General features: G+C 37.6%; 1 protein-coding gene and 2 non-coding genes across 17 annotated transcripts in view; 2 read left to right on the top strand and 1 right to left on the bottom strand.

Moving 5' to 3' along the window:
* Positions 1-24,259, bottom strand: part of LOC108109461 (tight junction protein ZO-1) — a 90,435-nt gene that overhangs the window by 19,408 nt on the left and 46,768 nt on the right. For 6 of the 15 annotated variants that reach the window (XM_041819186.1, XM_041819181.1, XM_041819182.1 and 3 more), the window contains exon 3: positions 19,954-20,467. In XM_041819186.1, the coding sequence (XP_041675120.1) occupies positions 19,954-20,467 (514 nt within the window). Of the gene's footprint in view, positions 1-53; positions 162-11,788; positions 12,484-17,100; positions 18,428-18,516; positions 18,598-19,953; positions 20,468-20,582; positions 22,813-24,259 lie in introns of those variants that run through there. The other 9 variants (XM_017217970.2, XM_017217959.2, XM_017217960.2 and 6 more) reach the window with 9 other exon arrangements.
* Positions 16,914-16,986, top strand: Trnar-ucg. The gene has a single exon. It is a non-coding gene; the product is annotated as a tRNA-Arg (tRNA).
* Positions 17,974-18,046, top strand: Trnar-ucg. Its single transcript has one exon. It is a non-coding gene; the product is annotated as a tRNA-Arg (tRNA).

Below are 24,259 nucleotides of genomic sequence, written 5' to 3'. Positions count from 1 at the left end.
ACACTTTCGTAATGAGCAAACACAAAACAACAACAACAACAACACAAACACACAGCATATATAGGAAGATAGCTATTCGTATCTCTCGGATACGTCGCGCCGTCGCAGTTGTCCGCTGGCGGCAACCGTTGACGTTGACGGCTTGAAACACGCTTCGAAACTGTTTTTACCTACGATTGTGGACTCGTGAATGTGGATGCCAAACGGCAACGCGATCCAACGCAAAACAAACACAACAAAATAAATACCAAAGTGTGCTGGCATGTGTGCGATACAAAAACAGTCTCTGTAAATGTATTGGTGTGTGGATGGTGTTGGTGGTGGGCATTGAGTTCCACAGGGTTTTTAAATTGAACGGCCGGAAAGGCGAAAACGAAAATGTAAACAAACCGAGAAAGAGAGCGACGGACGACGACACACAGAGATAGAAAATATTTGATAAAATTGTGTATGAAAGAGATTTTCAGATTGGAGTTTCTTTACACAAACTGCGGGCCTCTACAAAGACTTAGGATGTGAGTGTGTGTGTGACTTTGTTTTTGGTGTGGATTCCATTTGTGGATTGAGAAACGAAGGGACTATGATCCGGTCTAATGTCTGCAACTTCTGATGAGGATCAAAGGAGATGTGTGGCACATCAAACAAAGGCAGGAATTTCATCATGAATCGAAAGTAAATGGGGAGAAATATGAAATTTCAATAAGTACACAGAAAGAAATCACTCACCGTAAAAAGCTAAAGCTTCTAACACTTCCTCAATCTCTGCTATAAATCTCCATCTATTTAAAGTTTTTTCTATTGCTTTTCTTTTTGCCACTTGAAAGGCGCTGTAAAGTTGAAAAGTTCACAACTTGAGGCAGGCAACTTCAATTCAATTAACTCTCTTTTTCTCTCTGCCTCTCTCTTTTCGGTCTACAAACCAATCCGAAAGATCTTCTTGCAGGCGGTCAACAATGGCATATTAATTCAATCAAGAGATCGCTTATTAAACGTTTAAAGTGACAAACATGAGACCCCGGAGTGAAAGAGCCACAGAGATCACTCGACGAATGCGACACAAAAAAAGTAACAGAAAACTGAAGTCGCTAGTGGCACAAGAATATTCCGTGAATTAAATTCTAGACATTAAAGTGCAAGCGATGCAGAAATTGTTGCATTCATGAATTTTAAAGACAGCAAAAGTTAAGAGGCAGCTTTTTAAAGAGGGTTTTGGGGGTAGGAGAGGCCTACACATGCAGATAAACATAAAGACAGTGAAGATTCTTTAAGGGAAACAATGGAGAGTATGTTGCAATGCACTATGGCTAGGTTAAAGATTTTAGTCCTTAAGTATATCTGAAATTTCCATCACAAATCATTCACTTTTCCTTACAACTCTCTTTATACAAGTCATACTTATCAAGGCCACACTGTACTTAGTTATTCATACATGTAGATATATAGTAAAGTAATCCACCATCCAGACTGTCAGCAACTGAGACTGCAACTGACAGCAGCAACATCCACCCCCCCACCTCTAGATCCGCGCATATTTATGCAAAATTAAAAGCAAATCAACAAGGCAGTACGACGATTACCATTTCCATTTGCAAGCTCCATCAGCATAGTTTTTCCCCCCCCTTGGCCAATGGCTGGGTAACAAAAAATTCTGACGCCATTGCCAATACCACGAAAGCTGCCAAACAATAGAGCTCCAGTCTGGAATTCCTATAAAGTAGAATTTCTTGTTGTCGTCGGCGGCTGGAACTTGGTGCCAAAATAGTTGGCCAAAAAACAAAAGACAGTCGTCACCCAGAAAAAAACAAAGGCAAATATTGTTGGTCTACAAAGATATTGAATTCCATATATAGTATATATACTATATACAAACTTCTATAGTTGAGGTCAAGCCTTGGACAATGATAAACCAATGCAGATAAATAAATCATAGACAGAGAGAGAGCGCCCCGGGACAGATCCCATCTAAATGATCGTTTTAAATTTGTTCAACACCTCCGCGAGATTGGTAACGAAAAGGGACTCGCCCATCTTAACTTTTTTGGGTCTCACGCAATTTATCAACGATTTAATGAATTTTTAATCTATTTCTGTTTCTTTTTCTTGTTCCAGACTCTTGTACAGTCTCTTTCTAAGATCAGGTAGGGAATCGGAAATGTTCCTAAGGGCAACTTCAGGTACCTAAGACAGGCTGGGAACATGTCGGGACACGACCTTTGTGTGGATGCTATGTCTTCCCTGCAACACATTCCACTCGAAGAACTCCAGAAAAGTGGTGGCTGGGCTGGTCTTTGTGTACCTCAATTGATAAACAATTGACTCTTGTGCATCGCACACATACACAGGCACAGTAAATGCAATCAGCCATGACAATTTTAATTTAAGTACTCCCTCTGTTAGCCTCCCTCTTTATATACTTTTTTTTTCCTGTGCAGGCTAAACTTTTGTTGTACATAAAACTTGGCAAGGCTGTTGAATTTGGCAAGCCAAAAAAGTTTTCCCCTTTTTCCTTTTAAACTGCATTTTCTACATCGAAGAGGCACGAACTGAAGTAAATAAGTTCTGTGAGCAAAGGATTTTTATCGAGTTTTGTTCTCGTTTAATGATACCACACCATACAGTCTGTTTGTGTTGCTAGTTGGCCTGTTCTTTCAGTAGGGTGCCTCAACAGATGTTGAAGTTTTTGCTTTCGTTTCGGGGTAAAAAAGTTTACACATGTTGGACAAATTACTGGGAATTTGTGGAATTCATTGGCGAAATAAATTTATGGATTATCAGATGTCTTTATAACATAAATCAGTCGTTAAACTGGTTCTGAAAAACGTTTGTCAAACACTTGTTGGGGATGCGGTTTCTTAAATGCAATTAATTGAAAGTTTATTGGTCATTTTATAGCTAAACATGAGATTAATGGGTTCAAAATTAAAGTTAGTTTAAGTTTGTTCAAAATAAAGAACATTTTGTTTATCAGTTCCCACATTTTTTTACATTTTCCTTCATCATTTTCCCACTTTTCCGTTCCAATCTCCCCTAACCAAGTTATCCAATCAATTTTAAATTCCATCATGGATCACCATAATGTCAAATTCAGTGGCAATGCATATGGGCCAGATGCCACTCTTTTTCGTGGACTGTTTTCGTATGCAAGTCAGAGGTCCTTGGAACGTGTTCTTCTGTACCCAAGTTGGTGGCCACTTGTCTGTTGGGTGTTAAGCGACATCAAACAGGCCATTTTCCCCCTTCATCGCCTCTGCGGTGGTTGCGCAGGATGCAGACTGTGATATTATTGGAGGACAGGACAGGACAGGGCAGGACACCACAGGAACATTCAACATCCACAACAACCGACAACTGGTCGAGGTTACGTTATCCTGTCGGCCACGTAGATGACATACGACTTGTCTGTGGCGATTACCAAAACGGAAGGTCAGGTAGGGAGGTGGGGTGGTAATGGCCACGTGACAAGGTGAGTGGCAGGATAAGGGAAGGCCAAAGTAGGCGGAAGCAGGTGGAAAGAGTTGAATGGGGCTGTAAGCCCCAAACCACTTGACATGTCGAGGCCATTTTGGCCAAGAGCTTTTCAATAACAACATTTGCATATTGCCTGAGCAGACTGCGCTGGGAATAAAGTTAAGGATTTTAATGTTTTTTATATAGTAATTAGGTAGTGAAAATCCTTCTTTTAAACTACTAAAACTTATAAAAGTTCCATGCCCTTAATCATCCTCAAAAAGCTCCAAGAATGTAGTAACCATAAGTTATCATTCCATCTTATCAAAGTTTACTTACACATTGTAATCTTTTGCTTAAATTTTCTATTAAAATGTAAAAGTAAGTAAGCAACATTTCTCTCAGTGCCTTCGAGGCAGACCAAATAAAGCGTCTGAGTGTCTGTCGCTTGTCCTTTGGGGAGTATTTAACGGGTTTTATGCCGTCGCGACGTGTTAATGTTTTGCAGTCAGCTTAAAGAGCGCCAATCGAAAGGGCCCAGCATGAAAATCAACTATAGAAATGTACATAGTACAGTATATATAGCATATGAAAACTTTCCAAACAAAACTCAGGCCGCACTCATGGGCATTTTTTGTTCGAAAGAATTTCTATCTGTGCCCATTTGTCGAGTGTTTTCTATTGTTTTTTTTTTTTTTTTTTTTGCTTTGTGCGTGGTACGTGCTTGAACTACAAAACTCTAGATTTCGTTTCAGATATATACATATATATATATAAATTAGGCACCCCACTACCTTCTGCCTCCAACCACCGCCCTGCAATTGAGTTTTCCAGCAAAGTGCGTTCATGTGTTTGAGTTATGGTGCGCATGCGTGCCACTTGGAAATGGAAAATGAGAAACATGGAAATGCCTTCGGGAGTGCATCTATTTCTATAGATAGATCTTGGCTGTCTAATGGAAATGACCTTAGGTAACTTATATGGGTCAGCCGTGCAGGAAGGATTTAACCAGCCTTTTTGGGTATTACTCGAAATTCGATTCTTTGAGTTTGAGTTCATGAAGGGCTATAGGTGATGATGGGGAGATGTGATGAATGATAATGGTTTCTTAAGGGATCCTTTATATTGAAGATCTTTTGGCTTAAAGAACTGAAGGATTGAAAGTACATTTGCTTCATTTGCTTCACTGCCTAATATTTTGGGTCTAATCTTAGGATAAGCCCTTAAAAGCTAGACATCCTAATGGAATTCCGATGTTCTTTAACCCTCAAACTAAGGAAACATCTTTATACATATCTATTAATCTTAATCCTGCATTGGCAAGATCAAATCTTATACTTAAAAACCTCCCAATTTTAAAGCCTTCACCCTACTTAATCGATATCTTTAACCCCGCACAAATCCTTAAAGCTTAACACTCCCAGTTCCCTGACCATTGTTCATCTCTCCGCAGTGTAGAAACGTTCAAGCATCCTTTCACTTGTCAGGACGTGTTATCCTCAACACACAATGCTCTTCCATGTGCCTTTCTATGGCCCAGAGCAAACACCTACTCCATTTTTCCTTCCTTTCTTTTTTTCTTGTTGCCATATAGAAAACGATATGTAAACAGGAAATGGGATACAACAGGATACAGGCTAGGACGGAATACATTTTCCCTGACTCTTACATCTTGCTACTATCTCTTCGTACGTTTCGTATGCAAAAAGTAAACACACTCGGAAAATGAGTGTGTAATTTTCCAAGGCAAACAAGGAGTGGGGGAGGGAAGGGAGATGCTATACTATACTATATATGTGAAGGAAACATGAAGTGCCAAAGGAACTGGAAAAATGCCGACTGACACGTCTCCGGGAACAAATCATTATGTCACATTCTAATCACTGTGTGTGCATTGCGATGGGAAAAAGTAGAGCAAAGGTGAAGTTTCCGCAGAAACAGCCCTGCCTTGGCTGGAAAATGTGAATTGTAAAAGGCAAAGCCAGTCAATCGAATTGAAAGGAACAAATACGAATAATCAGGGAATGCAAATATGATTGAAGCTTCCAATCAGCTTTGGTAAATCCTCTTTTTTTTGGTCTCTTAACAATGTGTAAGCAAGCTAAGGCTTTACAGCCAACCTTACCACCTCCTTAGCTCATGTTTAATTCATTTTCCTAACCAAACATTCTTATTAATTACTAAAACAACATCGATTGCAATTAATTTAAATGCTTCTCTTGTACCCCCAAGACTCTATCTAGGCTATTATTTGCCATATTAATTGAGTATTCATTTTCATGATTTATCCAAAGCACTTCGATTTGTTCTCCATTCAGCAATTAAATCCCATAAATCACAGAAACACTTTAGATCTCGGACTCAAAACAGAGCAGCAAACCCACGCTAGAGCTTGGCATTTCAAGAACCTCTTTGAGTTGAGAGTGGAAAAATCCATAAAAGTTAATGTTAGACGTTGGTAATATATGCAAACTATGTGGTAACCATCAACGCGGCAAAAGAGAACAACCGCAGACGATTATCGATACCCACACAATCGATTTAAGTGCAATTTGCATGACTGCGGTGTCACTTTGGTTAAATGTTACAAAAATAATTGACATGACTTTTTGAGGTGCAGTATGTATGAGGAATATATATGTAAAAGATACAAAATATTAGGATTTTTGTAGATATTTTTAAAGAAATTATTCAAGTCAATTGTCAGCTTTTTCCATGTGGGTTTGATGTCCACACCTTTGATGCATCAATGATTCGTTTCAGAGGGGGCCAGAACTAATCACAATTAAGTGCAATCTCATGGAATCATGTTGCTGCCAGAAGAAGTCAACTGGAAAATGTGAAAAACAAAAACCAAAGTGAACCTAAATGACCCTTTCAATAGGGTTTTAGCATGAGAGAGCTTAGATTCCGAGTCCATCCATCATGTGAGACCATAATGAGCCCGCAGCGAATCATTCACTAGCCGGGAGACTATATATATATTCTCCCTTAATTATGCTAAAATTATTCATACTCACGAATATGCCCCAAAGGGCATGCAAATTGTTTCTAAAAGAACGTTTAACTCACCTGCAAAGAAACGGTAGAGAAAACAGAAGCAGAATGTTAAATAATTATATAATTATGAGTAATAATAATAAAAAGGTCTTAAAGACTATCTCACATATCATGTTTATTATTACAGAAAACAAAGTAAACAGATTATACTTTTTATGCTCTTTACTCATGAGTACATTGTTGACTTTCAGGTTTTTGTTTTTTTTAATGACTCACAGAACTACTCTCAAAGACCATCAATCTTTTGGCCTTATATATATTCCAATTTAAAAGTCTCTCCAATCTGATAAAAAAAACTTTCAATTAGCATGCAAAAAAGTTAAGTTTCAAAATAAGAGAATCCAAATTGGCCAAGAAAGATGCGCAACGAATCTGTTAACAAAGTTTGAGGAGTTCTTTCTTGGTTCACTCTACCCTTCGGTGTCTGATGTTTTATTCAGTCGGCGATTGATTTGCATATAAAATTGCTTGCTGGCCTGTTTCGCCGGCTTTCTGCTGCTTGATTCAGGTTAAATATTCTACACGAAAGTTACTTTCACATGTAATTCTCTTAATTTTGCCGCAGACAAAGACCTAGATTCAACTTTGACATTTAAGTGGGCGTTTCTTTGGAAATCTTTTGACTATGAAATTAAATGAGACGACGCTAAACGGGCCCACACTCGAGTCGTGTCAAATCGGAAGGTGTGCATAATGTCTAGACGATGTCAGGAAATCTTTTTTAATAAAAAATATTTTCTATGATTTAAATAAAGTATAACACAGCTTAACCTTTAACACCTTGCTAAAGAGTTATATTTACATTTCCTACATTTCTTTACCCTTTAATTTGAACCCCAAAATCAAACTTCGTTTGCAAAAATTAATATTCCGCATCATCGCTGCATCCCTTTTTTGGCAATGCAATGTCAGACAATGCAAACAGTGAAAAAGCCAATTACTTTTATCAGACTTCGACAGCTTTCCATTTTGTATAAACAAAAACAAAGCTGAAACAGAAAACAAACAAATGCCAGGCAAAAAATAATAATATTTATGGTGAAAAATCAAACGTATAAATATTTCCTATAAATCGAAACAAAGGAAGTTTATTGTAAAATCAAACAAAACCGAAATGGAAACTGGAAACTGGAGAAGAAAGAGCTTTTTAATTGACATCAAGAGGTGGGAATGAGTCACCAAGTGGTCTTGGGGGGAAAAAAGGGGAATTAATTGAATGCAAATGTGGAAAAATGAAAATGAAAAGGCTCAAGTAACCGCAGGTATTAGGCCAGGTGTGTTGGATAATGCCTGGAATTTTGCTGGCTGGGAGGGTTCTGCCTGAATTGATGTGAATAGAACGGAGTCAGGCAAAGTTATGGGAGAGTTTCTTATAGATGCACAGAGAAAAAATAGTATATAAAAGAAAAGATATTAAAGAAAAAGATTTTAAGTTATTAAAAAGACTTTAAAGCAGTTTAAATATAGTTTAAACATCCTTAAGCTGGCTTTTAAGCTTAGTTAAGGAACTTTTGTGGGAGTTTAATATAAAGTATCTTCAGATTTTTCCCCTCAGTGTATGCAGAATGTGTGTCTCTGCTTGAGAACAGGTTTTTTCCCCCCCTGATTATTATGAATCAATCGACAAGAATTTGAGACTGGGTGCGGTGCTGTGTGCGGTTTGGGGCAGCGTGTCAAGTCAAGTTGAAGTCGGTTATGTATCTGCAACAGCAAGCCAACTGCAAAGACACACAACAACTACAAATTGTGTCCATTCATTTCCCAATCAATGCTGCCTGCTACTACCTCAAAGCTCACTGTTTGTTTCTGCCACCAACTTGCTGGTTTCGTAAGATGCCAAAAAGAAAACTAGTCTTGGCTACCCCAAAAATGCAGCTCTCAAACGCATTTTACATTTTTTTTTTCGAGTCTTTTAAAAACTATGCAACTCTTTGCTGAATGAACCACACACATGCCTCAGCCTCAGCCTCAGCCTGATGAGGGTTTTTGTTTTGCTGAAGTCGCAGTTTGAAATCCAGTTTTATTCGCCGTATCTAGATTGTCGCTTTTGATTTCGGATTTCCATTTCAAAATGCTAATAAATCTTGGCTCTTAATAAGATCGTTTTGCGTAAATGTTGTGAGAAATGGGTTTTTGTTTTTATTTTTGCCATGACTCTGAGAAGTAGAGCAGGTGGAACTAGTTGGGCTAGAAGAAGGCTAAATCAGATATTAACATAAATCAGAAGTTTTTTACTTTCAAGGCAAGTCTAAGAACTAAACTTAAACAAACCATTAATAGATGTCTTAATCATATGCAGTGCCATGCAGAAGCTATCCCCACCTATCACCAAAATTTCGTTTGTTTTTCAATCGAAAAATGTTCCCATAAAACCGTACCACCCATCGGAAACCAAGTTAATTACAATGGAATGACTCCATTAAAGTGCAGCCAAACAAAGTTAATTTGAAGCTCACGTGACTAACACAAGACAGAAGCTAAATTAACAATTTTACAGCTGCATTGCAGCGAGCGGGGAAAGTGGTAAAGGGTTTACCCCGCCGCCCAATGGCAGGCCCAAACAATTATGCGCCTCAACATGGCAACCAACTGGGCGGAGATACATATATATATATATAGATATATCTATCAAAAGCTATAGACATGGATACAGATTTCCACAGGGGGCTGGGTAATTGCCTGAACATGGGAAGGGCTCGTGGCCCCAAACAAAAATCACTCAATTCCAGCGATCAATTGAATGCAGTTCATGGCCTCATGACTAGAGAGATAACTTTCCAAAGCTCCAAACTGGCTAACTGCCTAACTGCCTAACTGGCAGCTGTAGAATAATGGCGTTAAATTACCAATATAAATCAATGGGTTAAACTCCAACGAAAACCTACAACACCCGCATCGTTCGATCAGCAGAGAAGACGAGATTAGGGAGCGGTTTTTTTTGGAGGGTCAGGCGGGGGTAGGCAACATAAAAGTCTCCAAAGGGCACACACACCGGCTATCGTTTACTTAGCCTGGCTGGAACAAAAACCAGTTCAACAACTTGACTTGGATGCTGGCCAAAGACTTTTTCTTTCTTTTGAAGCGAGTTTATTTTTAACTGAGTGAAAAACCTCCAACTAAGACCAAGACCAGCCGCTGCCGGCTCACTCAATCCTTTGGAGAGTTCTCGGAGTCTTAGGGCCTTGTTTCTGGTTCTTGGCTCTCTCTTTTAGTATTTTTTTTTTTATTATATTACCAGATCGAACGTTGAGTTCGTTTTTTGTTTCTGAAACTGGTTTCCTCTCGATGTGTTGGTAGAGATTCTTTATGGGCCCGCGCTGCTGTATTTGCTTTTCCAGAAATCGGTTTAAAGGATTTCAGATTTCACGAACTTCACGAGCATAAATTGCGGTTTAAGGTGCTTTAAAATGTCTTCATAAATATGGGATATCGCAAGAGATGACGGCTTAGAATCTATCCTTCATATAAACTATACTTAAGATCTCAGGCTCGATCATTAGACTTCCACTTTCTATGGCATCTACATGACAAAGAGTCACATAAACCGTCATTAGTTGGTATCTTAAAAGGCCATAAAAACCAGCGTAGAATCCATGGAATGTGACCAAGTCAACTTGCTTATAAGAAAATCGATTCAAGAAATATTTTTATTATTATGTGCAACCATGAATTATGCATTCCAAGCGCCAGGTCTCGGATTGCGGCAGGTCTTGAGCTTAAAAATAAAAAGTGAATGCCATGTCTAGTCTTAGCTAGCAATGTCAAGTTTTTTAACCTAACTAAGTTGATCTTCGGACGGAAAATGAAGGGGAAACTTGACTCTAAAATCGAGCATTTCGCTTTTCATTTTATATACTAATTTAATCTTTTTATAGAATATTTTTTTAGGGAAAAACTATGAAACGAAAGCCTTTTTCTTTCACTAAAATTTCCCTATCTCCATGGCCCCTATCTCGAAAATTTAAAAGTTGTTTCCACATTCATTTTCTGAAAATATACAAAAACCTGAATCAAAGTTTCACTTTCAAAAATATTCATTAATTTAACGACTACAAGTTTTTGGGTTGGCAATTTCTTGGCCCAGGCTCGTTACGCGGCCAACAGGCAGAGGTCCTCGACTTACGTGGCATTCTCTCTCTTTCTTACTTGCAACTTGCAACAATTTGTGGTTTTTATTAATTATTTTATAGCATAGCCAGTCATATGGAATTACACACTTTATGTTAATTACAAGCTTTCCTTGGGTTTCCGTTAGTTGTTTTTGGTTTTTCCTTCGATTTTTATCAATGGCAATTCCCTATTCCGTTGGAAAATTGTGGGGTTTTCTTTTTAGAGGTTTATCAAACTTTTGGCATCGGTCTAACCATCAATTTGTTTGTTAGTCAAAACCTCTAACTTTGTTCGTGTTGGCTTTTCTTTATAACCTTTATGGCTGGGGGTTTGTCTCTGTCCATAAAAAGTTTCCTCGTCGCGTTTTTGTTTTTCTTGAATGCATTTTCACTTACTGCTAACTTGGCAGTTTTTTCCTCATTCAGCTCATGTTTTTCGCTGATGAGGTGAGAGTTTTCAAGCAAATAAAGAGTGTAAACAGATTTTGCTTAACTAATGAGCAGAAAAAATGGAGAGGGGAAAAAAGGATGGTCTTGAAAGTTGCTGTTTCTGGGATTTTTTTTTCCAAGCTAATTAATTGAATTGTTTTTGGAGTTGTTAATTAATAATATTTATGCTTAGTTGTGGATAAAAAGCTGTTTTTTATAAGAGACTGACCTAGTTTGTTTATAGATTTGTAATATTTTTAAAAGGTTTTATGTTTATATAAGCCTTGCTATACTTTTTTGTTTAATAAACCAAATTTATGTTTCTGTTTTATTAAGTTTATAAATACTTTTAAACATTTTCTTGACACTTTTTAAAAGCCCTGATCACATTTTCGTGCTAATGATGACAAGTAATTATCTTAATCTAATTAACAAAATTATTAAAAATTACCTTAGGGCATTCTTGGACCCAAAATTGTTATTAATTTCTATGGCAAGGGGATAGAAAAAATCCAAAGAAAGGTCTAGATCGAACATTTTGGTTAATAGGCCAAAAATGTGCCAAATTAACTTTATTTTTAACATAACACTGACCTATTTAATAATAATTTAAAGTAGAAATTACTTCACCTAATAATAAATGTAAAAACAAAATGAAACCTTTCAACACCTTCCATACCAACTCTACATACTCAGACCCCTTAAAAACCCTTCGAAAAATTCCTCAGAACTTGTATCTTTACCTGTTGCTGGAATGATTCATGCCGAAAATGGTTGTTTGGCAGGACGTGCTGGTTGCCCGTTGCCGTTCCGCTGACTATATCCATTTCGAGATTTAGCAACAATATTTGATTAATTTGTGTGCTTTAAAGAGGTTACTGGTGGTTGACGCTGTGGCTTTGCTGCTGCTATTGCCACATGTTGCACATTTCAAAGCTTGTTTGCAGAAATGTAAATTCAAGATTTTCACTTAGAAACTGGTTTGGCGGCACTTGGCTAAAACATTTAACTCTGGCCAAACACAAAAAAGCAAAACACACGAATGACACTTGAATTACATTTTCGTTTAATTTTTCGTCGTTCGTTTTTCTTTCTTTCTCTTACTATAATATATATATATATATCTTTTCTGGTTAATTAATTGCAGTCGCGAGACGCGCGCGTGACAAACAGAAATCGGCAAAGTTCGACAAAAAAGTACAGGCGCCCCCAACGAAAACGAACAAATCAAAGCCAAAAGAGAGGTGGAGGCGTTCGGCAACAAAATATTGAAGAAATCGGCGCGATATATATATAGAAACAAAATTCGTCCGTTAATCGCGTCCACTCGCCAGCAAACGTTGGCCACTTTTGAAATAGACTCAAGAAAGCAAAAGCCGACCGACGTACGTGGAAAATGTTCAGTTCGAAATATGCTCAAAAATGCCCACTCACTAATACCCAAAACGTGTGTGCGTGTGTGTGTGTCTGTGTACATGTGAGACAGGTAAGCACTGCCATAAACACGCACACACACACACACACACCTGCATGGCCAGGTAGATGACAAAACGTAAACTTGTTGCTGGCAACATGAGCGAAAAATGTTGCCCGGCAACTTTTCGCTGGCAACCCGGTTTGGACCTTTTTTTTCGTTGGACACACACACACATACACTTACCTCTGTGTGAGTACAGGTGTGTAGAGTTTTGGCTCACTCAAAACGCTCGAATGTGTGTGGTGAGGCGACAAAGCTACAAAATCTGAATCGAAATTGGCAGCACTGGCAACGGGTTTGGCTTTGGGGCTTTGATTCCTTACGTTAACCCTTTAAGGTTTGGGGATTAAATCTTTAACTCTTAACTTTTTGCAACTTTTTTTCGCTTAAAAAATGAAAAAATAAAATAATTTCTTATTAACTTAACTTAAACAGTTTGGAAGGATTTTTATTAATTTTTAACAACATTTTGTAAATTTTTAAAACAACATTTTAGGTCCACCCTCTCTAAGTTGAACATCAAAGGGTTAAGTAAGGAGCCAGCCCTGTTTCCCTCTCTTTCTATATGTGCCCCCTTTTTTGTGCGAAGGAGTTTTGCTGTTATTATTGTTGTTGTTGCTGTTCAAGTTTGCAATCAAAGATAAAAGAAAAACTTGGCAGAATTCTGCTGTTGCTGTTGTTGCTGCTGTTGCAGCAGTGTGAAGTTGGTATTTATAGGAATGTTGGTTATTGTTGTTGCTGCTGGCTGTGCTGCTGTGAATTTGCAATGAGCGAAATGGTTAAGGAACTTAAAAGCAGGTAAAAAGGAGCCCAACAGATGGCTGGCAATGAAGTGCAATGAAGATGCAATGAGTCAGTCACCAAGTTGCTAGGGCATTATTCCACATAAATATAAATATATATTTGTCGATTTTTAGGTATGCCTAGAAATTCCATTATCATAAACTTTGTGTAAAGGAATTTAAATTGATTTATTAAAAAAATGTCTTCTTTGGATTTTAAATTGGTAAGAAACATCACATAAGTGAAATATTTCTATCTATCAAGGGGTCTGGATGCTTTAGGAAAACTGCTTAAAAAACCATTTTCAAATACCAAAACAATAACAAAAAGAAAATAAGTTTTCAGCTTGTTCAAGTGGCTGGAATGAGTAGACAAAAAGTCAAGAGAGAGATGACAAGGGAAAATGGGGGAAAACGAGAACACAAAAAGGTTTTCTAAAACCAACAAACTAACGTGTTTAATATTAACCTAGGTCATGTGGCAACTATCTAGAAATCTCTCTAAATCAGTTTAAGGCAATCGGAAGCCTGTAAATGTTTTTCAATTAACTATTTAAGATTAGTCATACCCGATAACATTAATTGTTTTCTTTTTTTATTTTCCAAATTCAATTGACTTAAACATTTTCTTATATGAATTTTATCTAGTGGCCGAAAGACTTCGTTAATGACCTGGCTTATGTGAAGCCATTACCCAAAAACTTAATGCACTGCAATTACTTTATATCTCTCTATTTTTTATTATTTTCTTTAAGCTCTTGAGCACGTGCAACATTTCAGATTGTCGGCTTGTCTTTTTCGTTTTTTTTTTTCGTTTTCGTTTGTCTTTTTTTTATTTTTTGACACAATTATTGTTCCGCTGGGTCTTACGACAACATTGGAGCTGCTTGGCTACGCCACCTGGTGGTCGCTGCCGGTCATTACAAATTAAGCGGGGCAGGGGGAGTGGCATTACAGGGGCTATATACACAATAGTCTTGCAATTGGGTAATTTGATTTGGTCACGAGAGTGTGGTGCAGTGCCAATGCACTAGAGGGACAAATTTTGGTTTGATTTCTAAACATTTTGGGGTTTAAAAGTAAAATTAAAATAATAATATAACCAAAATATGCAATAACTATATAAATTGTAATAAATAAAAGCATAAAACTGAGTAACTAGACATGAATATATATTTGTAATATTTAAAGTAGATTTTAAGTTGTAGTGTAATATATTTTTAGTTCATTTCTAAATGTTTTATGACCCAAAATTGTTGTAAAACTGTTTAGAAATTTATGATTAAAATTATTTAAGCTAACCAAAAACTAGATTATCAATTAAAGATTAGGAAATTATAATAACCTAAACCTTACAACATATTTTAGATTTTATTTTATATTTTAGGTTTTTTATTTACTCAAAAAGTTAATTACATATTCGAATATTTTGTGATTTTGTTCATTTCTTTCTCGACTTTAGTTAACCATAAATTACTTCATATTTCTTCTAAAAACTGTCAAATATTTATTCATCCCTAAAACAATATAAATTTCCAGACTTCATTAAGACATTTTCCCCCCTTTTCTTGATTAAGTTCACCCTGCCTTGCATTTTCAATAAGCGCTGCAGCAATTCGTCTACAAAAATATCTTGGCACGTGACTGCCTTGACGATACGAAATTAAAACAAAGAAAAAACCAAACTGGCAGCAAAAGAAAATCTGTAAAATGTTTTTTTTTTTTCACAACTAACTTACTGGCCCAACTTTCTTTGCTTCCCCTTAGTGAAACCATCGAAAGATACCACAAATGTATGGGGAAAGGGTGACCAAGTCGTGTGCTTTATTCGATTTACGAGCAACTGCAGCCAAAGGGGAAGTCCCCAGCCAGACTTGAGTTGCATTTGCAATGGTTTTTACTTTTTGTTTTCATTGCATTTTCAAGTCACACTGCATACAATTTCCCCCACCACCAACAGCAACAACAACAAAATGAACTTATTCGCAAGCATTGTTGGCTTAAATTCCTTAACCCTTTGGAACCCAACTGAGAAGCTAGAATTTAAAGAGATAAATTTATGCTCATTTCGTTTCGGGTTTCCACTTGCAATTTATTTCGTTTCATTCGGGTTCTAAATGGATTTATGCACACGCCGGAAGTTGAGTCATGGTGGGAGATGAAGTACAGTGGGTTCTTGGGTTAAGTGGATATTGTTAACAAATTGAATTTGGAAAATAAGTCTCCTAATTTTATAGAATTATCATATATTTAGGTCTGGGAAAGGCTTGTGGGGCAAAAAGCTGTAAATATTATATAAACCTAAAGTTGTTAAAAATCGAATTTGAAAAAGATGAACCTTAAAATAATTAAATATTCTAAAATTGGTATTATTACTAAGGGAAGTTGGTAAGAAAGCTCTAAGAGAGCTCTAAAAACAAAGACAAAAACTAGGTTAGCGATGGCTTATTCAAGACTTTCATCATCATTTCCATTTTATAGTTATAGTTTATTAATAAAAACAGTAATCTCTTTTACTAATAAGTTATAAATCAAAATTGTTTTTAACACATTAAACCCACTGTCATGACCGTGTCCAAAAAAGCACAATCAACGAAACCAATTTCTCAAACTCAAGTGCCCCTCAGAGTCCGAATCTGGATCCGAAACAGAAGCGCATAAATTGTGCCCCAAGCGAAAGAAGATTTAAACCAAAAAACCTATATATATATATATATATATCTACATATATATCCACTAATGACGAACCAGAAATAAAAAACAACAAAAGAATAAAATCAAACCGAGAAAAAGACTAAGACCGTCATGGAAGCCTGAGCAGCAGCGGGTTAAAAATGCATAAAATGGCCTGAAAGGGGGAGAGAAGAGGCCCTGAATAAGGTAAAAGGAACCGCAGAGCCAAGCTTTGACTTTGAAGCTTTTGCGAGAAATTGAAAGGCCCAAGTGAATATCTTTTTGGGGCAGGTGTGTTTGAGGATGCCAAATTAGCAGCTACCGTCTGACCAACAGCTCCACCTTTTGCTCCTCCTTCTCCTTGGCCACTCGCTCACCTCGTTTATTTCTTCATCCCATTTTCCATTAAAGGCGGCCCCCAAGCGAAATTTTTGAACATCATTAATTTTAATTTTTGCGCAGACGCACCCCAGGGGCGGTAGGCTTCACTGCCTCCATTCTGGACATTCTGCATATATAAGCCACGACGAGTGATGACTGATGATGACCTGGCGGAACGAGCACCGCCATCACCTCCATACCACATCACCTCCACGAATGTAATTAAGGTGGACAAATCAAAAGAAAAAAAGGTGCCACAACGACGACAATTGAAAGTGTTGCAACGCCAGTTGACAAATTTCGATGTTGCTTAAGAGCAATGCAATGTGGTGATTGATTGCTGACGTGGTATTCAGTGGTGTGGAGAATTTTGAAACTTTTAAGTTGGGGCATTTCCTTAGGAATGCGTATTTGAAATTGTTTCTATTTGAAATATTTTTTAATAATATAATAAAGGGAAAAAATTAAATGTGCTAATTCATGATTAATGGAAATGGGGTTGAAAAATTGTAAAGCTTCTGTTTATATGAGGCCTTTTTTTCGGAGTTCTCAACTGACCGTGTGGCCTAATGGATAAGGCGTCGGACTTCGGATCCGAAGATTGCAGGTTCGAGTCCTGTCACGGTCGTAAAAAGTTTTTTTTTACTCAACCGATAAACAGGATTGTAAATTTTATAAACTTATATAAGTTAATGGTTTCATATTTAAAACACACTTGTAAGATATTAAATCTTTTTCTCACCTTCTTGAAGCGCCTTCTTTGATTCGACGAATTTGTAGATGCATTATCGAGCAGGTTGGAGTTGTTATCCCCATCCCTTTTACCCAGAGCCTGCAGAAGATCATCCACATTACGTATATACGGACGATCTCGTTCGCGATCCTTTTCCCTTTCGCCGCCCCCTCCACTGCCACCTCCTATGCAGCTGGTGATACTCCGATTGCCCACACTATTGCTGCGGGATCGGGATCTGGATTTTTGCTTGCCCAGCCAATAAACCTGATTTGCCAAATTTATTTCAGCCGCAGCAGCAGCCTTTCGCCTGCCCAATTGTTGTTGCTCTTGCACCTGCTTATGCTGCTGGTGTTGTTGTTGCTGCTGCTGCTGCTGTTCATTGGCCAAATATTCTCCAGCTATATGCACTTTGGGTGTAGTGACCAACTGTAGACCCGTGGCACCGAATTGCTGAGGGAATTCATGCAATTCAAGGGGATAGCGGGGATCCATGGTTTGACCGGGTTGACGAGGGTACATATAGCCATCGCGTAGGAACATCTTGCTGGTGGTATATACCCTATCGTTGATTTGGTAAAGGCCACTCGAACCGGGACCTTCGCCGCCTCCAATAATACCATTTCGGACATAGGCCGTCGGGCGATAACGAACTAGCGGGTTATACACATTGGATTTGGGCGGTTTTGTTTTGAAACTGCGACGTCGAGTGCTGGGCTTCATAATTTCGTTGTTTTTGTTTTTTGTTTTTCTTTTTTCGCTTGTATTTTCACCCCTCGATAACCTTTATGCTAGTGTGGTAATAAAAAAAAAATCCACCCCTATCCCGTTTGCGTGCGCACGTATCAAATGTTTTCCAGTTTAAGCGCGCTTGAAACAAGCGACCGTGTGGCCTAATGGATAAGGCGTCGGACTTCGGATCCGAAGATTGCAGGTTCGAGTCCTGTCACGGTCGACACGAAAGTAACTTTTTATTTTTTTATTTTGTTACCAGAAAACTAGTTTTATTTTTTTTAAGAAAAGGACTTAATTGTGGCATTGAAAACACAAGGAACACCCATAAAACTTAAGCAAAAAGAGTTTATAAATACACTTGAGTGATTTTACATAACATCTACATGGCTTGTAGACTAATGACTCTTTAATTGAGGACAATATTGGTACTATTTTTTTAAAACACTTTATGTTCTTATTAATTTGTATTAAAATTGTAATATATTAGTTAACCAAATAATTATTCAAATCGACATATTTGTTAAACTCATTTTGCTTATTGTTTTAGGTATTATGTATTTTACATCCGCACATAAGTATGCTATGTTAGTTGTAGTTTTATTTCTTTGGAATGCATAAAAGTAGGCAACATATTTGTTTTTATAAAGCCTAACGGATGCCACAAAATTAAGTTAATACCCAAAATCTCACAGAAAATATTAAAAATTGTCGTTTTTTTGATGTTTATTACGCGACCAACACGTTCGGCGCACTGCACGTTCGATTTTCCACTGCAATTGTTTGATTTTATTGCAACAACTTTTTCTGTTTCTCTGTTGTTTGCTGGAAGACACGCACTGACAATCCAATTAGCCGGGGTTCACCTTTCGAGCCGCCTTCTCCCTGGGCAAGGTAAATTGTTTTTCGAACCCAAAGTATTGACACAGTTTTCAAGTCACTTGTTTTGTTAGACACATTCGTCTTCCTGAACTGTCATATAAGAAAAGGTAGGGAAGCAGCCAACGCTAATCTGTCAACTCTGAGTTGGTTTGGTCTTTAATTAGACTGATTTGGCAAATAATTGTGGCTTAGCCATGCTCGACCCCAATACCAATTTACAAGCTAAAAACAACAAAAAACATTGCGAAAATTCAGAAAAGCCACCTCGATTAGGTCAGTGAATGTACAGAGTATTGAACTTTTGATAGTATTATTGACGCCCCTTTTTTCAGCTGACTGATTGACTGGCTTGCAAATTGAGTTCAGCTTGGAAAATGACTTTTCAAGGTTAATTTAAAAGGGATTAAAGCTCCTTATTTACATTAATTTTTAATGGTATAAAATTGTTAAACAGGAAGTCTTTAAACACTTTGATTTACTTAGAAAATAAGTCAATTTTATGAAACAAAATCCAGCTTTTTCCTTAAAAGATTTCACATATTTTTCCATCTTTCTATTATTTCCAACACTCAACCTCAAGAAGTTAATAACTCTTTCTATTTCCCACTTCCTATATTTTCCACCTTATCTCTTTCAAGATTTGTCTTTCTTACACTTCCGCCTACGAAAAACGTTGATTTTTTTTGGGATTTTTTCGTTTGTTCAAATCGCGACGAGCTTCAAATACGAACTAAACTGAAACTGAAATTTATTCATCGAATCATAGACCAGCACATTTTCCAATGGCTATCTTTTCCAGCTGGCGGGGAACGCAAGAACAAGAACAAAAGCGATGGCGATAAGGCTGACTGAGTGGTGTGGCCTGAGCTGAGCATAGACCGAGTGAAATGAGCCGAAATGAAGGGCTTAAGCCAAACAAATACACCCCCTAAAAGCGCAAATTGCGGAATAGGGGCCGATGTTTAGGGGCAGGAAAACCGAGAGGAAAGCTTTTAAAATAATGAAGTAAGTTCAAAAACATCTGCAACTGCAGTTAATTAAGAAAATAAGTGACTAATTTTTTCAAATGAATAAGAAAAAGTGATCTCTCTCTAATGAGACTTTAAAGGCTATAAAGATGTCTGTGGTTTGAGACTAATGGCTATAACCTTATGATTAGCTAGCCATAAGATAAGAACCAGGTCCTTAAATCTATCTTATTTTATAAAGAATATATAATATATATTTTTAATAAATCTTAGTACTCACAAAAAACTCATCCTCGATGACAGGATCAGCCAGCATCTCAATGGCCTCCGTCATGGATCTGCAAGTGCGATTCGTATTCTTCTTCTTTTTGAGCTTCCTGCCCAATGTGGCAGCATCACTGAATCTATGAAGCAGCTTATCCCTCTTCTTGACCGCCAAAGGACTGGTCGTGGAACTGGCATGACACAATAGTGATCCATAGCCATTGGTAGAGGATATCGTTCCCGTATTGGCATAGAAATTCTGCGGTTGATATTGCGCCGGAGCAGTCAGCGTGCTATTTGAGTCGATTTTCTGTATGAGATTATACTCGGACTGCGGATATTTGCTGGCCAAATGGGATATAGAATCAGCTTTAGAAGTCAAGTGTGGTTTGGGTGGCGGCGGTGGCGGTGGATCCTTCATTAAGGCCACACGACGAGGGGCAGCTCGCGGGATGGTGGCCGAATGTGGGGAGGAGGTAACGTCGCCGCCATAGCTGACAGCACGACGATTGCGATCGTTTTCTTTTTCCCTGAAAGGAGAAGGAAATTTATGGGTTATTAGATTTTAAATTTTGTTAAATATTATATATAAATAAATATTAAAAATATAAATCCTTAACCTATTTAATCTTTAAATTTGCCCACCTATAACGCCTCCTCTGCATGGGTGGACTAAAGAAGCAATTGGGCGACAGAGGCACAAAGTAACCCCATTGGGGATCTCGATCTGGTCCCTCATGATACATTCCCAACTGAGGGGTAACCTCCCTGGATCTACTAGATCTCAGCAGAGGCATAGAGACCCTCTGAGGACCAAAACTCCTGCTGCAACGATGCTGATTCCTATAGATGTGACGTTCCAGGGAAGAAGTTGTGGTCGTGGCATCCGATTCCAGGGTGCAATCCGAATGGCCTTTGTTTTCCAGGGTAACATTACTGCCCACCTCCTCCTCTTCATCGTCATCTGAGGAGCCCTCGGGGACCGTATAGCAGGTATAATCATATTGCGACATTTTTCCTCTCTTTTATTTGTTTGTTTTTCAGATTTTTCTTGTTATTTTCCTTTTTCACAAATTTAGTTCTTAATCATTGTCTTTGCCGGACTCCCACGTAAAATGTTTCAATTATTTAATTAGTCCGCAACTTGTTGCTGGTTTTAAGTTGACTTTTTTGTGTTTTTGCCTTGACAAACGTTATAATGACAATTTCAGTTGGTCGGACACTTAATTGCTGCACTCTGACTTAAATATTTTGGCGGCAAGAGCACATTAGACAGGCCAAGGCATTTATCATCATGTTCACCCTCTGGACATATCGTGCTTCCTGCCACACAAAACACAAGAAACTGGGACTGTGTCCAGTGGGCACAATTAAAAGTCGTTTTTGGACTCAACTCGAAAAGTGGGCCTAATGAGGTGTTGAACGGAAGACGGCCTAGTTAAGATATTTAACTTTTTCTGGGCTTGGCTTTTCACAGACAATTTTCTGGGGTCAAAAACAAAGGAAATCAGTGGGAAATGTTAAAAGGTGGGTTTTAAGAAAATAATTATAAGTTCTTGAAGAAAGAATGTGGAAGATAGGCGGCTAGGAAAATACCTTCTTAAGCTCTTTTTTGGGAAAAGGTGTCTTAAGGATTTGATTATGAAGTTAGTAAGTTTTTCCTTCACAAAAACCAGTCAACAGACAACCAGTTTAAACCCACAAAACTTGAAATATTGTTACTGTGAAGTTCATTAACAATTAATGGTGCCAAAAGGCAAGTGTCAACAGTGAAATCCATCAGCATTGCAATTAAAATGTCAAAAAAGGAAGCACTCAGTTCCAGGGGCAGACTCCCCTTCACAGCCCATACTTCCTTCATACACAGAACCAACCCCCTTTGTTACTCCCCAATTATTTGCCTGGCACACGCAGCTCTCTCTTTGTTTTTTAAAAAGCCTCCATGATGCAAAAAGTGATCCCTGAGGGGGAAACTAGGAAAAAGAGAGTTGGTGGGGGAAAACTGGGCTCCATCTGCAGAGCTCAGAGACGGCGACAAGCCGGATATGAAGATTACAACGGTCTGTCGGCTTGCTGCTTCTGCTGTTGTTTATATTTATTTTATTGTTGCAATTATTTTCCTGTTTATGGCATAGAATTGCATATTGAGGAAAATTAAACGTGATTAATGATGGAGATGAAGAAGAAAGGGGGAAAGCAAGGGGATAGCAGAGCTAGAAAGATGTTTAATTAGTTGATGGCTCTGAGAGGAAAATAAAGACAAAGAGGCGCCAGTTTTATGGAAATAGACTTCTAGAGAGTGTTCCCTGTTTTCAATTTAATCAGTTAAGAGGGGAATTTATTTATTTTTTTTAATGAGCTAAAAGGAAACTCATAATCACAGTTGGGCCAAGCATGGGATATTTCTTTTATATTTCTTTCACTTTCTTTAGTTTTTTACTTTTTTAACCTTTCTGCACCTTTGTTTATATTAGCTTTATTAATTTCCTTTTATTTTTATATGTTTTTCACTTTTTTTTCTTAATTATTTTCCCTGCACATTTGTTTATGACGAGTACATTGTCCACATTTCCCACAGACTTGCTCACAAAACATTCTAAAAATACTCCGATTGGATCAGCAAAGTTCCCAGTCTTTTCAGAAATATATTGGCAAATCTACCCGTACTATATATATTTTATTATTTACAAAATTTCTTTATTAACACAACACAGACACACACTTTTTAGGTTTTATTCTAGAATAAAAAACCTTTGGAAAAGTTCAAATAAAAACGTTTTTCTTTTCTATTTCTTTTTTTTCAATAAGAACTTTTCACGCCGCGGCTGGTTCAAAGTAAATGTGCTGACCGCCGGCAATTTCCGAACTGATTTCGAATAGAGCAGCGGAAATTTGGCTGCCGCTCCCGCCGTGGGGCATCCAACAGGCAACAAATGTACAACCCTCTCACTGGGAAACATGCGCGACAGACTCGAAAATCGTTCAAAGACACTGAGAAAATTGGGAGAGTATAAAATGTATATAGAGAGGGGAAGAAAGGGAAAGAGAGTGCGCCGAATAAGAACAAACATTGTGTTTGACTAAATTGCTTAATATTCGGGTACCAAAATAAAAGCATCAACGAAAAGTAGCAGACAAAGGGGAAAAGAAACAAACAATAAGAAAATATTAGCTGCGGCAGTAGACCCTACAAATACCCTGTATTGGCAGATTTTTGTTTGAAAATCGAAGAAGGGAAGGTGGACTGGCAAAATGTATTTTTTAAATATTTTTTTATAACTTAATAAACATTTTAAAGAGTTTTAATTTATCATTTTTTAAATGGAAATATTTTAGAAATATAAATCTTGATATAAAAATATGTTAAAATTTTTAAAAAATATTTTTTTACATCTACTTATAAGCAGTATTTAAAAATAAAAGTTATTTATCTTTTTATTTATTTTAAACTTAAGAAGTTTCTAAATTAATACCAATCCCTTCTTCTAACTTCTCTACCATCTCTACATACCCCCCTATCAACCGAATTAAAATCATTTTCTATTAACATAACAATCCCCTCTTCTAACTCCTCTTCCAACTCTACATACCCCTTTTAAAGGGTATCAACCGAACCAAAATCATTCTCTTTTGGCGACACTTCCCCTGGATAACGAGGTGCAACACCCAAAGTGCCCAAGTCTCCAAGTTCCCATATGCCTGTGCGGTGTGCCTTGGTGTGTGAAATGTCATGCAAAATAAATGTCAGCCGCTTAAAAATTAGTCCCTCTCTCTTATTATTTTGCCTTTTTTTCCAGTCTTCCCGCTCAGAGGCGGCATTAAATTGCCGTGACTTTACAAAAAAAAAAAAGAAGAAGAAAACTGAGCAAAAGAAAACTTAAACTGTCTCTGTTGTTATTGGTGTTATTAAAAATAAACATTCAGATGAAGTGCCGCCATCGCCACTGCCACCAAGAAAACGCAACATTTTCACTTGTCACGCATTCATTTTCCCATTTTCCATGTCGGAAAATGTGTGTCATTTGTGTGTGGCAAGACGACGTCGGCGTCTGTGGTTTTTATTGACATCTGTCTGGCTCTTTTGGGACAACCATTAGTTTGTGATTAATAAAAAGGGAGCACTGGCCTTTAAGTTCCATCTAAAGACTTTTCCCTATCAATTACACTTGTTAATTAAAGTTCGGTGTGTGGATTAGCCCGCATTTCGTGGAACTAACACCCCAGGGTGTTCGGGTGTATGTGTGTTTTGATAACAATTGCATGACTGCCGCACAATTGCAATTAAATCAGTTCTAAAACGGGCGTGCTTGCTGCCACATGGC

Source organism: Drosophila eugracilis, unplaced genomic scaffold (assembly GCF_018153835.1).
Source record: "Drosophila eugracilis isolate 14026-0451.02 unplaced genomic scaffold, ASM1815383v1 contig_47, whole genome shotgun sequence".
Classification (NCBI taxonomy): domain Eukaryota; kingdom Metazoa; phylum Arthropoda; class Insecta; order Diptera; family Drosophilidae; genus Drosophila; species Drosophila eugracilis.
Note: the sequence above shows the minus strand (reverse complement) of the source record. Positions and strands in the feature narration are given on the sequence as shown.